The sequence below is a fragment of the Micromys minutus genome, assembly GCF_963924665.1.
Source record: "Micromys minutus genome assembly, chromosome: 16".
Lineage (NCBI taxonomy): Eukaryota > Metazoa > Chordata > Mammalia > Rodentia > Muridae > Micromys > Micromys minutus.
The window spans coordinates 30117141-30134157 of record NC_137985.1 but is presented as its reverse complement, the minus strand read 5'-3'; the positions used below and the strand labels follow the sequence as shown (position 1 = coordinate 30134157).

At 41.9% G+C, this 17017-nt stretch overlaps 1 protein-coding gene across 1 annotated transcript in view; it reads right to left on the bottom strand.

Moving 5' to 3' along the window:
- Positions 1–17017, bottom strand: part of CDON (cell adhesion associated, oncogene regulated) — an 81547-nt gene that overhangs the window by 8848 nt on the left and 55682 nt on the right. The window contains exons 13-18 of the mRNA XM_080929657.1: positions 16637–16818; positions 16089–16194; positions 11633–11755; positions 9559–9780; positions 7389–7669; positions 4900–4979 (exon numbers count right to left, since the gene is read on the bottom strand). Of these exons, the coding sequence (XP_080785783.1) occupies positions 4900–4979; positions 7389–7669; positions 9559–9780; positions 11633–11755; positions 16089–16194; positions 16637–16818 (994 nt within the window). The remainder of the gene's footprint in view (positions 1–4899; positions 4980–7388; positions 7670–9558; positions 9781–11632; positions 11756–16088; positions 16195–16636; positions 16819–17017) is intronic.

The following is a 17017-nucleotide window of genomic DNA, read 5'->3' as shown; positions in this document are numbered from 1 at the left end:
TCTTTGCAGAGGAAAAGTTTAAGCATGCTAGACAATTAACAACCACCTGGGTCCATCGAGCCCTCTCTGGAGACTATTATTATAACTTAATATTCTCGCTTCATCTCTGAATCCCATTTTCATCTGAGCACATCTGACATGAGCCGTGGAAGGACACTCCCAGACCGAGAGCGCACAGACATTTAGGATTATCACTACACACAAACTTGGCAGCCATCTGTAATATCTGATTTTCTAGGCACTATCCCCAGTGGCTTTCTTTCTCTTGATTATCAGCCATTCGGCCTTTCCCCAGATGAACTATAGACATTGTTTTCCATGCTGATTTTTACTTCCTGCCCATCCCCAGTCTCCCTAGGACCCTTAAAATTAATCTCTCATTCTTTCCTGATGGGACCTCCATTCACTCAGCTGTGAATTTCATCAGTGTCTTCTCTACTCTCTCTTACAAATTATCAAGACTGATGGCAAATAGACACAATTTAATGTCAATTCCTTCCCATTTAACTAGCCAAGCAGCTAACAAACCACATTTGATTGCATATCCAGAACTGTACCGTTTTGTCTGAATTGAAGAGAAAGGCAGAAAGAATTTGATTTATTTGATTACAAGCTGTTTAACTCTTGAAATGTCGAGCAGCAGAACATTTCCTCAATTATGTCTTTAGTGAAGGGGATGCTGACCAGCACAGTGGTTTCTCAATTACATTTTCAGTGGAGGGGGACTGGCTCCCTGCAGGGCTGCGTACAGCAGGCCTCTTTCTACAAGCTGCTAAAATCCTGAGAAGGTTTTACTTTTCAGTTAAGAGAACATCAGAGGCCTGGAAGCCATTTACATGTCCTTGGATGTAACAATTCCTAGACTGCCCTGAGATGTAACAATTCCCCCTAGATTGTCCAGGGATGTAAGAATTCCCACTAGATTGTCCTGGGATGTAACAATTCCCCCTAGATTGCCCTGAGCTGTAACAATTCCCCCTAGACTGCCCTGAGCTGTAACAATTTCCCCTAGACTGCCGTGAGATGTAATAATTCCCTTTAGACTGCCATGAGATGTAACAATTCCCTTTAGACTGCCCTGAGATGTAACAATTCCCCCTAGATTTCCCTGAGATGTAACAATTCCCCCTAGATTGCCCTGGGATGTAACAATTCCCACTAGATTGCCCTGAGATGTAACAATTCCCCCTAGACTGCCATGAGATGTAACAATTCCCCTTAGACTGCTAGAGGTGATATCCATCTTGCTTATTCACAATTTTTTGTTATTGCTGTCTGTTTGTTCATTTGTTTGTTTGTTTGTATCTGGCTGCCTCAACAAAGCCCTGGCTGTCCTGGAACTCACTATGCAGACCAGATGAGCTTCAAACTCAGAGGTCCTTCTGCCTCTGTACTCTGTGTCCTGAGTACTGGTGTTAAAAGTGTGTGTCATCACATACTTTCTGTCCCCAATCGTTTCTTATGTCAATAGAGGCAATCTCAGTTTCCAGAGTTACTGCTAGAATAGAGGGATGAGAAAAGGGATTCCCCAAGTGTGAACAATTAGTTTCTTAACTCTAAGAAATGCATTTGGGTTTTAAACCTGAGAAGGCAGAGGAAAAGGAGGAGCAAGTTACAGGACAAGCGAGGAATGCTTAGGAACTCTAAGGAAGCCCTGCCCAGTTCTTGGGCACCAGTGGAATAAAAATGAAAATTCCAGGGCTAACCCCCAATTTTAAACAGCACAATGCTGAACAAGGAGCTGGTTATTTCCCAGTTTTCTGTTTCCTACGCTGCCTCCCAGTGAGTTGGTTGTACCTAGTGGCTAAGACTTCACCCTTTCCCTAGCCTCTTCAACTGTCTCTTACTTATTTATAAAATCTCATACCCACAATGCCTCTCACTTCCCTTCTCAACGGTGCCTACAGTGTTCTTGAAGGAATAGTTCTAGCTGAAGTGATCTGCTTAAAGTCTTTCACTAACCTGCCGTGGCTCTAGATGACATGGCTCACTATGAAATGAGCTGCTCCTTCCCTCATGATGTTCGGCAGCTGTCAGAGCACAGGAACAACGGTGTCAAGTGGCAGGGAATACTACCCTGAGATTGTGAGCTGAGACATACATTTCCTCACTTGGGGTGTGTGTGTTGTGGATTTAATTCAGGGCTTTGCACACACCAGGCATGTAAGCCACCACTGAGTTCTGTCCCCAGCCCTTTGGGATCACAAATTTTTACTTCTAAGACAAAGTTTCATGACATTGTCCAATCTGGCCTTGAACTCACTCTGCAGTTCAGGCAGGCTTAAATTTATAATCCTTCTGCCTCAGCTTTTTGAGTAGCTGGTATTACAGGTCTGTGCTGCAAGGCTTGTATCCTTTAAAAATGGTTTCTCTTAGGTGTCTGTCACATAAGTGTTAGGTTGACAGACCAGATAACCTATTCTCGATCACAATATCCATAGCATTAGTAACAGGAAGTTAAATGATTCTAGTTTCTGAGAGATGAGGGTAGCTACTCATTAATACAATTCCCTGTGTGCATCTGTCTGTCTCTGTGCATATCTGTATGTGTTCCTTCATGCAGGAAGAACACTTGAGCCAGGGAAAACCACAGCAGAAGAGAATTCACCTGTTTCCAGATAGCAGTGAAACAAACTTGAAATGCAGGAAGTTATTAAACCAAAGAAATACAATTACAATTTATAACAAAACCACAACATTCTACACAGATGTACATAGGAAATGGCCAAACTCAAGTTGCCAGAGTTCATTTAAGTTCTCTTAAAGAAATGGGATCTGCTTTGGACACTGAGGTGGAATCTGATCATAAGGACATTTCATGAAAGTTTATATTATACTGTGATCGGTCCTCCAGTACTAGAACACACCTTCACTGTTTGGAGGAGGATGCTGACTCATTTCCCAAGATTACAGGTATAAGCAATGACCAAGCACAGGACTACTTATTCCTAGACCAAATTACAAGACTCCAATTTGTAAGGAGAGTTGAGGTCTGTGACTACCACGAGAACCACAAAGGAAAACTCAAGGCACAAAACCTCTGCCTACCACTGTTATATTAAACCACCCGATTACTACCAAGTATGTGGGCCAGCTTCATGAACTTCCTCCCTGTGGTTTTTTGGGGGAAAGATCTTGCTCTGTAACTCAAGCTGACCTTAGACCCATGGCAATCTGACCATCTCAGCCTCTCAAGTACAGGTTTATAGGCAAGAGCCGCCACAGCCAGGTCTACAAATTATTTCACATGTTTCTTAATGAACTGTGACAGCTCTGAGCAGAGCTGCAGCTTTGATATATGAACATTTTCAGAATGCCTGTCACAGACCGGAAACACCCAGTACACAAAATGGCCAGGCAGCTCTGGCTAACATATAAGACTTTACATGATAAGTAAATAACAAAACGTAGCAATGATTTATTGCTCTGTTCTGAGAATTTCTAAAACAATGTGCTTTTTGTTTTCTGAGACAGGACAGGTCTCACCACATAGCCCAGGCTTGCTTTCATTCCAGGGCTCACAGCTTGCCTGCCTAGGAAGGATGCGCTTCAGACTGAACGATTGGCTACATCCTTCTGATGTCACTAACTCCGGGGACGATACTTAACCTTTCGGATAAAGCATGATCTAAATATCAAGCTACCTTCAGCTATCTTAGTATATATGCAGCCGAAGCAAGCACTACCTTCAGCTATCTTATGGACTAAGTTTTCTAGGTAGAGAATTTCAGCAGAGGGATAGGTTTTTAGGACTACCATCATTATGGAAAAGAACTAATTTCTTATGCAACTTTAATAATTCTTTGAAATTGATATATAGAGAAGTATTTGAAAGAGTTTAGAGCTCCCACCTCCATACCACGCTAGCCTTGAACCTAGAATTCCCCTGCCTCAGACTCCCAAGTAGTTGGGATTAAAGGCTTACACTATCAAGCCCAACTTAAAAAAACAAAAACAAGATTCTTAACCAAATGCCTGCTATAGGAAATAGCATTAAAGCTTTCTGCTATTCAGTGTGTCAAAGTTGGCAAATTTTTATTTGCTTGTGTTTGAAACAAGGTCTTATTATGTAGCCCAGGCTAGTCTTGAATATGTAATTCTCCTGATTACAGCTTTCAAACTTTGAAACTACAGGTTACTGAGATTATAGACATGTGCCACCATGACTACTTTCTATGTTACTTTCTAAGTTCCATAGGCACATATGTGTACCCATACCCATGTGTACACACACACACACACACACACACACACACACACACAATTTTATTGTGGTTTTTGTTTTGTTTTGAGACAGGGTTTCTCTATGTAGTCTGACTGTCTTGAAGCTCACTGGTAGACCAGGCTAGCCTTAACCTCACAGAAATCACCTGCCTATGTCTCCTAAGTACTGGGACTAAAGGCATACACCACCATGGTCCAAGTAAAAATTCTTAAGTATCTGAAGATTTTAAGAATTAAAGAGAAAGAAAGAAAGAAAGAAAGAAACACTGTATAATCTAGTAGGAAAATTTCAGCACTCTTATGGAAAACTACTGTATAGAAAAGAGATGGTTTTGTTTTGATTACTTTTTGAACATGATCAACTGTATTTATCCTCATCCCAACAGAGACATGAAAATAAGAAACGGGAAAAGACAAAAATTGCATACAGAGATGAACCAACCATGCGCTTCAACAATGCTGTTATAAAACAAAGCCTCTAGTATGGTCACTACATATCTGAAGAAACTGAATCACAGAAAGATGACAATTATAGAGCAGGAAAAAACCAATATTAACAGCCTTCCATGAAGGGTGGTAGGGCTTTGTGTCAGAGACAGAGTTTAGAAAAATCGCTAAGGCAGCAGCACAGAATGCATAGGTCACGGCACGGTGGCGGGGCACACGCTGACATACCTATTGTTGTTCCGGCAATTCCGACAATTAATGCATTCCAGTGGGTCAATCTGAGGGACAGCTGTGTACACTCCTCCACCCTGGTCAGGACAACGTTCAAGAAGAAAGAAAAGAAGAAGCTGAAGAAACCAGAGAGCATTTGCCAAATAATCACAAGTACACATTCATAACAAGTGGGTACATGGTACGTTTTCACACACTGCCTGAGCAATGTAATGTATATGACTGATTCACAAGTGAGCGCCACACAATGTCACACTATTCTCCCTAAGCTAAACTGCGACATTCTTCCTGCTACCTCTGTACTGGAAAAAGGCAACAAACTGGAGGGAGGTTAGTCATTTCCTTTTAATATTTCAAATTTATGCCTTCAAATATATTATACATCATAAGCGCCCACTTGTGTTTTCTTTTCTAGCAGTCATGGAAAAAGCTTGTGTGATGCCCGTTAGAGAGACAGGGTGTAAAGTTTGTTTGAATGATGTCACAAGATCAGCCCATCTTCGTTTTCCTGTAATTATTTCGATTGGGTCTGTTCACTAGACTGAACTGTGTTAAGACGTCATGTATTTCCAGATGGAGTAGACTCCCAGCCAGCAATGACTTGGAGGGAATATTAATATTCTGATGTTGCTTTTGGCAGAAAACACTGAGCAATTAAGGAAAATGCCCAGATTAACACATACCTCATTGTAAAATGTTCACTTGACATACGGAATGGCAAACAGGAAGTTAAAGACTGCCTGGCCTTAGATTCAGGGTTCTGCTTTCTGAAGAGAAACAGCAGAGCTGAATTTGAGGGTTGGGGGCATTATCACAGTGTGCCCCAAATCTTGAGCAGGCCTTCCAGGTTAGAAAAGGTTCAGGCAATTGCTTTTGCTAGAATTCTCTCCATTTCATTTATCTTATAACAACATCTAGAACCTAAGCAAAGCAAGACTAGAAACTTCTTTCAGTAACCCTGATCCACCTAACAACAGGAATGATTAGAAAAACAGAGAAAGACAATCCCTGGACTACAACCAGTACATATGGGCAAAGTCCAGAATTGAGAAAAATTATGTCATTTATGAGAATTGTTGAATTTGTTAAAGTCAAATCAGTGATTTTCATGATGACTAGTAAGATCTTAATTTCTTTATTTCTTCCTTTTGAGAAAAGTAAGAAAATGGAAAGTTTGAACCACAGCCGACAACTTCTAAACCTGTCACCTAATGGGGCAGCTATCATCTGAGTGGCAAGTCAGTTCGTATGGAACAGCATCACCTTAGGGTCCCTTCTTTTAGAAACAGCACGTGCTGTGCCAAGTTGAATGCTGTGACCACCAGCTTCCTTGACTGAGGCTAGGTGTGGACTAGGAACAGTGATAAAACTGTTTATGGAGTCTGAAGGTAAGCCAGGAGTTGCTCCACAAAATAATGAAATTATTATCTTTTGGTAATGATATACTTTGTACAATGTACAAAAATCTAGTCACACAAAGCCATTGTTTTTTTTTCAGCTTTGTGATACAAAAGCACCTTAAAAAGTTTTGTTTTATACATCTAATTTTCTAAATTAAAGATGAAAACTTTTCCAGATTGTGGCAAATGTCTTTGTAATCAGAATAACAGTAAAAGCTAAACCAACTTGATTAACTTGATCAACTGAACAAATTATCTGATTAAAAGGTAATAATGGATGCCCAGCCAGAGAATATAATAAAACAATCTTCCTTGTATATGACCCCTGTAACCAGTATTATTTAAACTATACCAGTCATTCCAGTCCCATCAAAAAAACAAAAGTGTGTATTTGTCTCAGAAATAAAGAAGTTTCAAGGGCTTCTAACAGAGCTCCTTCGGCTAAAGAACGCTAGCATTCTAAAATGTAAAAAACATATGTTACAGGGTTTAAAAACAATACTAAACAAAACAAACAAACTCATGATGGACAGTCAGGAATCGGAACCTGACAGCCTGTGGAGGTTTTTGGCCTGGTCTTCAGAAGCTAGGGGTTTGAGTCAAGTAGAATACTTGCCGACTATGAAAAAAGGCCCAGGTCCCATCTCCAGCACAGAAGAGAATCTGAGTACTATCCTAACATTTGGTGATTTCCCCCTATATTTACAAGTGTTTTGAAAGGTCAAGAAGCTTAGCAGCACCAGAGCCTGTACTGTGCATGACAACAGCAGGTACCAAACTGGAACTGCTTCTTCCATGGGGACAGCAGCCTCCACCTCCTTCCTCAGAGGCAGCCCGCTGTGCTCAGACTTAACGGCACTGAGTTCTCAGACTCGGCTGCAAGTAAATCAAATGTGAACCCTCTGGCTGGGTCATTGCTATTCCCGATGACAGAAACCCGATGAAGATTACTCTGGATCTGAAGCTCCAAGAAACACACAGAATGCCCACATATATGACCTAGGGGTGTCAGGCATGCTCACCAGTCCTTTGTTCCCTGCCACACTGGGACCCAGACAAGCAGACATTTATAATGAGAGCTCTTACATTCACTAGATGGTGAGGATGCTCAAACTCCACACATGTCCTGGTTAGGGAGTTTGTGTGTGCAGAATAAAGCCCTCCATTTATGTTTCCACTCAGGATGCCATTGACTCCATTGGGGCCTTTGTGGTGGAGGTGAGAGCAGCCATTGCTGAGGCTGCCTTTGCTGAGGAAGCCCCCGTGAACGCTCCCATTGATCCGGGTTGTTCCTGAGAGCGTGGTATACTCTACCATCTGCCCATTAATCTCTGACCCCTGGTAGAGATATCCTGGAGGATCATATTCTGTTAAAAAGAGCAAACAAATCCAGAAGGAAAAGCAAAGTCAGATACTGAAGGAAAAATCTTCCTGCTGAAAACTTTTATCAACGAAAGCACTAAGAAACTACCAGCAAGACTAAAATAAAACATACTAAACTGTTCTCACAGGGCTGTTGGTAGCGTTGCTGCTGCTTTTTCTTTACAGTGAGGAGTAACTTGGAATGCTGAGTTAAAGCAGACTCTGCTAACAGGAGGAAGTTTACCAGGGAGAAACCACTCCCCAGGGAATAGATTGTGCAGAAGCAAATCCTCCTAAGCGATGCAGCAGTTGAGTAGGAGTGCGTAGACTCCTACGTACTTCAAGAGCTCAAAACAACCGTCCAAACAATGAGTAAAGAAACAGCATTTGGGCTGGAGGGATGGCTCAGCGGTTAGCAGCACTGGCTGCCCTTCCAGAGGTCCTAAGTTCAATTCCCAGCAACCACATGATGGCTCCCAACCATCTGTAATGGGGTCTGATGCCCTCTTCTGTCATGCAGGCAGACATGCAAACAGAACAGTCATATGTATAAATTAAAAAAGACATTTTAAGCATCAGGAAGCAGCACTTTCAGGTAAAAACAACAGGACACCTGTCCATCTGCTGGCTCTTCAGTAGCATTTCCTGTCATCCTGCACGCCGAGGGTGTAAGGTACCAGAGGCCGAAACGGTAGTTCTGGTCCTTACGTTAAAAGCTCCTGAGCAAAACTTTTAGTACCAGGAAGTCCTCCCTAGCTTCCTCCTTGTACTTTTCTCTCCCCACAGGTTCACATCCTCCTGGGCTAGCTAATCTGTGCTCCTTCAGAGAAGGCCCTCCTCCACTCACCACCATTGTTTAGCAATGTCTAACAAGCAGGAGACAATCAGTTTCTTCTGGTGGCATAAATGGCCGAATAAGCACTCCCATGAGAAATTTTTATTTTGTAAAAACTATTATCGTCACTGGGGAAAATTACTTCTTATCAGATCAGTCTTGCTCACGTAGCTAGAACAATGCTTTACGATTCAACACACATACAGTTGAAAGTAACACAACAGAACCATCTAGAATATGGCACCAAATTTTGCAGCCTGACATCCCCAATCTGGCCACAACTCTTTTGGAAGGTGCTGCCTGATCAAAATGGATGGTTTTACTTTTCATGAGCTTCTAACTTAAAAGGGGAGAATCGGACAGTGGTCCCTGGAAATACTTGTCACTTTTGGTTTCCTTTTGCTGTTCTTTTATTTTCTCATTTGGGGCCAAACAGGAGACCCTTCTCACCAAAGTCTGATATCCATGCTTGATTTGGTTACAGTGTTTCAAACAGGGATATGAAATTGTTGGTACTGAAACAGTACCATAGTCAACATTATGATCACACCTCTTGATGCATTTGGGAGATGTTATGCAACTTCAGACTTGTTTGGGTACAGCAGTTACACAGGCAGCTTGTGACACACAATGACAGTAACTTAGAAATGTCTTCGCTACCTTCCTGTCCATTAAGCCATTTCTGTTTCCTGTTGACTAGCCTGGCACCAGCCTGAAGATGTTCCGACAGTGGATTCCAGAGCTGAATCTTGAACGCTCATCCTCTTTGGTGGTCCAACAAAGCCAGGCTTTCCCAGCACCCACGCAGCTATTTACATGGAGACCTGCTTAGCTTTGGCTTTGGTGTTTATTTCTATTGGGCAATTTAATTTGATGCTCCACATGCTTTGGCTGGCAGCATGAATGGTTCTAAAGTCACCTCCCCTGAGCGGAGAGTATCTAACAGCTTTCATTCCATGGCACAAATATACGAGAGTGTTAGGAATCAATATTTGTTCTGACAATATTTTTTCTACCCATCTTTAGAAAAATACAAGGAAATACTTATAAATGACTCACTCTGTATGGCGCTCTGTTGGCGACTCTTCCACAGACACAGCGCAATGAAAACCATAAGAATGAGGACCATGACCCCAAGTACACAGCCAACAATGAGGTACAACATATCGCTACTCCTGGCAGGGCTGGTTGCAGGCCCCACATTCCCTCCGTTTCCTGAAGAACTGGGAGGGGTACTCAACTCTTTCATGGGATACTCTGAAGCTCCAGGAATGCGTTTCACTGCAAGGAATATTTTTTTAAAAAATTAAATTAGAGTGAACACAGAGCTTACGAAATAGACTCTCTGAAGGAGGTCTGGCTAGGAATGCAAGCCAGTCTGTTTAGACTCCTTTACAGAGATGATCTGACCACCAATGAGTCACAGAGAAGGATCCAAATGTGAAATTCTGATCTGCCAAAGTTTTGGTCCACAAGTTTTTGAGAAATTCTAAGAGCCAAGAAACATACAAATTGGTTTGACCTAAACAGCTGTATGATGGTCTGCTGAACTGTACTTGCAGAAACTCCCAGGGTTGAAATAAAATACTTCAACTTACAGACAAAAAACCCAAAAGCAAACAAACAAAGACCAAAAATAAGCAAAGCCCCTTATTCTATGTGATATATTTTCCTCTCAATAAGACTTGGAATCAGTGTCTTACCTTCCGCCCGTAAAAAAAAGGTGGGAGACACACATTAAATGGTTAGTGTTGAACTACTATAGCAGTACACATGGTCCAAACACCCTGCATGTGTCTAGTAAGCATCTCCAATGAAACCTACTACAGTCCACAGTCCTCTTAGCTACTTCATGGGTGCCCTGCGCAACTGTGATTACAAATGCTATTTCACAAGTGTGATACAAATCTCATTCTCTTGTCTGCGTGTCACATGTTCTTACTGCTCTAAACGTCATAGTAAAGTCCCTCTCTGTCAGGAGCAGACTACAGTGGCCGGCAGCCCATTCTCGGGAGGCAGGATCGCTGGGTATAAACGGAGTCCTACTCTACTCCGTCGCTTTCACTCCCACAAACACACAGCAGAGACCCATCTTAAGGCTGCAACAGAGGCCTATGTTTGTTTGGCTGTGTCCAAACCCAGGTGGGAGTGTGACCATAACGCTAACAGCATTAGAAAGTGGAATTGGTGATTAGGTTATAAGGGCTTTATCCCCGCTGACAGATCAATGCCGTTATTACAAGAGTGGGCTGCTCATGTGGACACAGGTTTGAATTTGGACACTTTGGCCTTCCACTATACAGCATTCGGAGGCTCTTGCCAGACTGTCAGACTGTCTCCGACTTCCCAGCCCATAGTCAATAGGTTTCTACTGGCTGTAAACTGCAGCTGATGATGGAGCAGGGCTGTAAGACTAGAAAACACATTATAGCACTGTTTTAGTCCCTTCCTCTTTGCAGTGCTGGGGATGGAATGCACCACTTTCTACATGCTAAGCAGGTGCCTTCTCTCAGAGCTGCAACCCTATACCAGAATTGTTTCCTACTGGGCCTGGCAAGATTTACATAATATAATTTTGTGTGTGTGTAGATGCATATGTGTGCTCAGATGCCCTTAAAAGCCAAGAGACAGTGACAGTTTAGAATCTGTGACCCTTCAACATAATACAGCACATATTTAAATACAGAGCTGAACGGACACCAGCTAGCACCATGCCCTTGACATGCAGAGCTGAGAGTTCCCAGTCTCAGACTCGAATTATCAAAAACGATAATGCAGGTATGTTACTTTTCCTTAACCATCTACAGTTTTATTGATATTTCAATTTTCATAGGACGTAGTTAGCAAATATCTCTACTCTCTTCTTAGAGAATAAGAAAAAAGAAGTGACTAGCATATAGTCACATTAAAAGTAATGGGTGCCACTAATGTTCATGAGGACTTTTTTTTTTTAGATAAATGTCTAGCCAATACCACATACTTTTATAGGGGCAATCTAAATTCCTGCATCTTGGAACTCATCCAAAGCAGAAATCCCCACATAGAAGTAGATAAGTAATTTTGAGACGTGATCTAGAGTTTGGAATTCTAGTAACTGGCCAAAAGGAAACACAAGCCTCCGTGCCTCTCCTACCTTTGGTCTCACAGATCATCACGTTGCTGAACTCACTCTCTCCTCCTTCGTTAAAGCACTGCATCTTGATGTCGTAGGAGGTTTCCGGCTGCAGGTGACCGATGGTGTGCCACTGTTTCGAGCCTGGAGAAGAGACGAGAGAGTAGCTGTACACAGCACACGGCCCGGATGACACCAGTGCGCTTCTCTGGTATTTTCAGAATGAGATTTACAGAATCCCTTGTCACTTCACACAGCTTGTGAGATGAAAAACATATTCTACGTAAGTATTTCTTAGTGCGTCTTAGACGAATGGCATTTCTACTGAGTGGCATGTGAAGGAGATGAAGAGATAAACTCAGTGAAAGGGTGTCTGCGTGTTGGTAGCAGTCCTGGTTTTATTAAAAATTAATGGCATAGGGGAAAAATTCCTCAAATCCTCATTTCAGTCCAGCAAGCCCAGTCACCATGCCCATCCACTGAAAAGCCATGGTACAAATGCCAGCAAGTCATGCATGGCCCTGAGAAGGCACCCAGAGGCAGGAAAGGCTTTCACCAAACTCTCTTCCATTACCACTGACACGTCACAGGCCGACAGTCAAACACCGCAATAAAGCTCTGAGCGTCCACAGGAGGCAAACTCAGCAGTGGGAGCCCTCAGCCTCCGCTCCTGAGGGTCTTAGACCGACACAAGTGTCTCCACTATTGGGTCTCTGTTATCTGTGGCATGCGGCCAAGGTTTCATTTAGAAACACTCCCAAACTGAGCACTCGGTGTAAATCACCCTCCGCTTTCACTTTCATGGATCTGTGACCAACTTTCATAAACAGGGACACTTTTGCCAGATTTAATTAACTCTTCAAGTACTCCTAATCCCTTTTAGAAAATGACTCTTCAGACTGTCTCCAATGTTTCCTAAAAATCCAAGCATACCACCAACTGATTTAAGAATTAATTAAAGGGAAAGAAAAAATAAATACCACACCACATGCATAACTCAAATCTGCTTGGCTGACAGGGCCAGTATCACAGGCTCCTTTCTAATTCAACACAGACCAAAACATTTCAGCCCCGTTCCAAGTCACAAGCACAAAAACCCCTCGTTCAGACTCTCACTCTACAGGGGAGAAAATCTGATTGTCTGAGATCAAGCGTCTCAGATTGAGTGTCTCTGAGGGGCTGTAGAAGTGGGTTCTAGACTCTGTATATATATTTATACATACATACTTTACACTTGTAAAGAGACCTCCTCTGTCCCAACTTGGTTTTGGTTTTGTTTTGGTTAGTTGGTTGGTTTTTCCTTCATTAAAAAACAGGTTGAAGCTAGAATGGGCCTATTTCTAAATTGCTAAAATATCCTACAGACTACTTCTTGCTCTATTACTTCTTTTGGGATTCCTGGTTCTACAACCCACCTACAAACTTCTCCACTAGACCCAAAGGACTAGTTAGACTTCAGAGACCTAGTAACAGTGGGGGTTAAGTTTCTGATTTTTAGGAGAAAACAGTTACAATATACACCTTCTTTGATTTATATTTCATTGTTGCGTCTAATCTTTCCAACAGCAAAAAGTATAGGCTGGTAAAGAGAAGGAATTTTTGCACTGGATAAGTAAGGCAGTGCACTGCTGAGTCTAAACCCAGCCAGTGAGTGTACACCTTCTGCTAAGCTTCACAATGAGAACCACAGAGCAGAATGAATTTTATACACGGATTTATCTGGAACTCCACTTAACAAGATAAAAATACTTCAGAAAAACACTGTCAAGCTGAGCACATTTGTAGTTACCTAATGTGGCAAAGAATTAGAAGATCAGAGAGTGTTAGAAATATAAGTGTTCTTACATAGTTCTTTCATAGTCTTTATAGTTCACTCATTAGAGACAGGGGAGAAACCCTAAATTTTAGATCAATACACACGTAAGTATCCAAACCTTTTAAGATAATTTTTGTTCCTGGTTTTGGAAGAATAAACCAATAGTTCCAACTGCCACAGAAAGAATTTCAAAATGAAAATAAGCAATAAGCAAATTACACAGCACAGCGGATCCCACTTAAACATCTAACTGCTCAGTGTGCTACATTTCTAAACAAGCTCGCAGAGAGCCCATGAGCTCCGCTACGCATCAGACACTGGAAAATGCTCTTCCAGTCCCAGGCTCCCATCACAGAGCTTTGTAAAAGTTCAGACTCCTCTCAAGAGCACAGTTTAAAAACTGTTAACCCACAGGGATTCCTAGAAAGTACAGAAGGAAGGCAAGGACAAGGGAGAGACACAGAGGTTCATGTCACCTAATGTCTGCTTTGTTTAGAATCATCGTATGCAAATGTTTAACCTATGTCACAAGTTTTAAAAATAAAAACCTGATATCCCCATTCTTCTAAATCATCTAAACTAAAACAAAGACTTGGACAGAACAAAACACAGAAATCTTACTCATCTTTCTGCTTTTGCTCACAGCCTTTTGATTGACAGAAAGTATGCAAACTGAAGAGCCACACACTCTGAGTACGTAGCACAATGAATGTTCACAAAGCAAACACTCAAGGCACCGACGTCTAGACCACCAAGAGAACACCGCTGCATCCCACTGTCTCCTGCTGCCCCTCTGTTTCCTTCTCTCCCCCAAGATGGCTACCGCCTTGACTTCTGAGAGTGCTGAACAAGGTTGCCACTGAACGTACATTCTTTCATTTAAAATGAGTCATGTGCAGAGTGTAAAGTTTTTATTATGCTACAAAAGTAACTCCATTGAATATGTACTAAAAGAAATCCTACATAGGCTGGTGAGACTGCTTAACAGTAAGGAGAACTTGATCATTTTTTAGAGGACCTGGTTTGGTTCCATCACCCACATGGCAGCTTACAACTAACTATCCACAACTTCCGTGCCAGGGTATCTGACACCCTTTTCTGACCTTTGTAGGCACCGGACATACATGTAATACACATGTGATTAATGACTCATAAATATAAAAAAATAAAATACCCCAAATGATGTAATATTTGATGAGATAGCATACTTAAATTGATTTTAAAAAAAAAACCAACTAGGTATTTAATGGCAGGAAGTCATATGGTGAATCCTAGGCCTAGAGAAATTTTCTGACAAGATTTCTATAATATGCATATATGTATACAGGGATATATATATGTGTGTGTATGTGTGTGTGTGTGTATGTGTGTGTGTGTGTGTGCATAAGTGTATGAGATAGAACTCAGGGCCTGGCACATACAAAGCACAGGTTCTACCACTGAATTATAAACCCAACCAAGACTTTCACTATTCCAAATGATCAGACTTCTGGACTAACAACAGAGCTTAGAAGAAGTTTTCCTCTCACACCAAGAACCCATCTAAAAATTTACCAAGAATGAAGCATCTGGCTTATACCTGATGCTTCCAGACTGTGAGGGAACCTAGACTTTTATGCAAGAAAACTCCCCTCTATATCATGTCCTTATAACCGTCTGTCTGACTGGAGCAGCTCCCCTCCCACACAGAAGTCTACCCATTTGAATAGAGCTCTCATGTTGTTTCCTAGCTCCACCCCATCGACAGACACTCCACTGCTCTTTTGTTGGGCGCCATTCACACATCCATGGACTCATCCAATTCTGAATGCCTCACCATTGAAGGAACTGGAAATCCGGCTGAGGGAACAAAGATCCCCTGACTGAAGTAAGTTAGGTTAGTAAGAGAAATATATAGTTGAAAATGCTGTGAGAGAAGCACGCAGAGATTAATGTGGACTAGAACTTTGGGGAAGATCTGTCACGAGCAACAGGCACACAGAGTCCCAACAGCGCAAAGCATTACAATGGGGAATGGTGGGCAGCGGGAACTATCCTGCACCAAGAACTTGAGGCTGGTGTCAACTTCTTCACTGCAAAAAGATACAAAAGGCATGGCTGTGGGTAGAGAGGTGGACCAGTAGGTCACAGCAGCTACCAGGGCAAAGGCAACAGTCAAGATTGAACTGTAAATGCAGCCAAGGAACAGTGTTGACACCCTTCACACCTGGACTGTTTCTTGTTCCCTCTGCAAAACACTCCAACTCCTGAACATCTCTAAAGGTGGATAGCATGCTTAACATTTGACTGTCCTAGTGCAGAGCTCTACAGACCAAGACTTTTTTTTTTAATATAGTAAGAAGTTACAACTGATTTATACATTCAGGTCATTAGTCATTAAAAAACAAAACAAAATCAACAACAACAAAAAAAGTCAAAATCGTTTTCAGACGAACTACTCACAAAGTATCTTCTCCCATACTTTTTAAACTGTCTCTGCAACAAAATCAGGGCAATCTTGTGGAGAGGAGAGACTGGGAAATTTGGGTTATAGGAGAACACACTTAACAGCACATACCAGCTCATGTCTAACTCAGTCTTAGCCTATGAAGATGGATTCCTGATGTTTTTGGCCCCTCCCCCAAAAGCATGTCGAGGGTCCCAGTTTACCAAGGGACTCACCTTCCACAACATCTCTCTTGTAATCACTGTCATTGTCACTGTCTGTAGGGCGGTAGTAGATATAGAACCCTTGAATGGGAGTGTTGTTGTTACTTGATGGAATATACTAGAAAACAGAAGCAAAGTCTTGTCAGAGGCAAAAATAAGAGTCATATCCGAATTTCCTCAGCTAAACGGCAATGTTTCTCTAGCTTTATTTTACAAAATCTTTCAACCTGATTCAGAGATACTCAAAAGTATACGAGCAACTAGCTTACTACAGAACTAAATAAAAACAAAACAATACACACTTCATTAGCTTCAAAAATAAGTGTACACTGGTTCAAGAAGAATAGAGCATAAAATGCTAGTCAAGTTAACAACATTTGGACGAGAGCAGAAGAAACAGCGACACCATCTTCACCCTGTCTCTGAGATCATGTGCTGCAGACAAACCTCAGTGCCCTTCCATCTCTCTGCAATTAACTTTCAACAGCTCCGAGCAGCACACCCAGAGAGCACTACACTGCTGACATGAAATCTCACTAATTAGATGCTCACTCACGTACCGTCCATTTGAGCATAATCTGAGTGTCGCTGACAGCCTCCGTGTATGCAATGTGAGGTCCGGTTATTGGGCGATTGGAGAAACGGTTTGGGAAGCCAGCCACCTGGTAGGGACGGGATGCTGAGCTCCGAAAACTCTCACCATAATGGTTGATAGCAATGACCCTAAATTTGTATATTGAACCTTGTGGGAAATGGGGCAGAAACAAAACACATGTAACTTAAAAAAAAATAAAATTGTAACAAGGCTACGATGCATCTAAAGAATAAATTAAAATCCTAAACTAAGTTTCCTTATCATTCAAATACAATTGTTGGAAAGTTTCAGTTCAGAAAATTTGACTTGGTCCCACCCATATCTAAAACTGCTGCCTTCTCCCAAT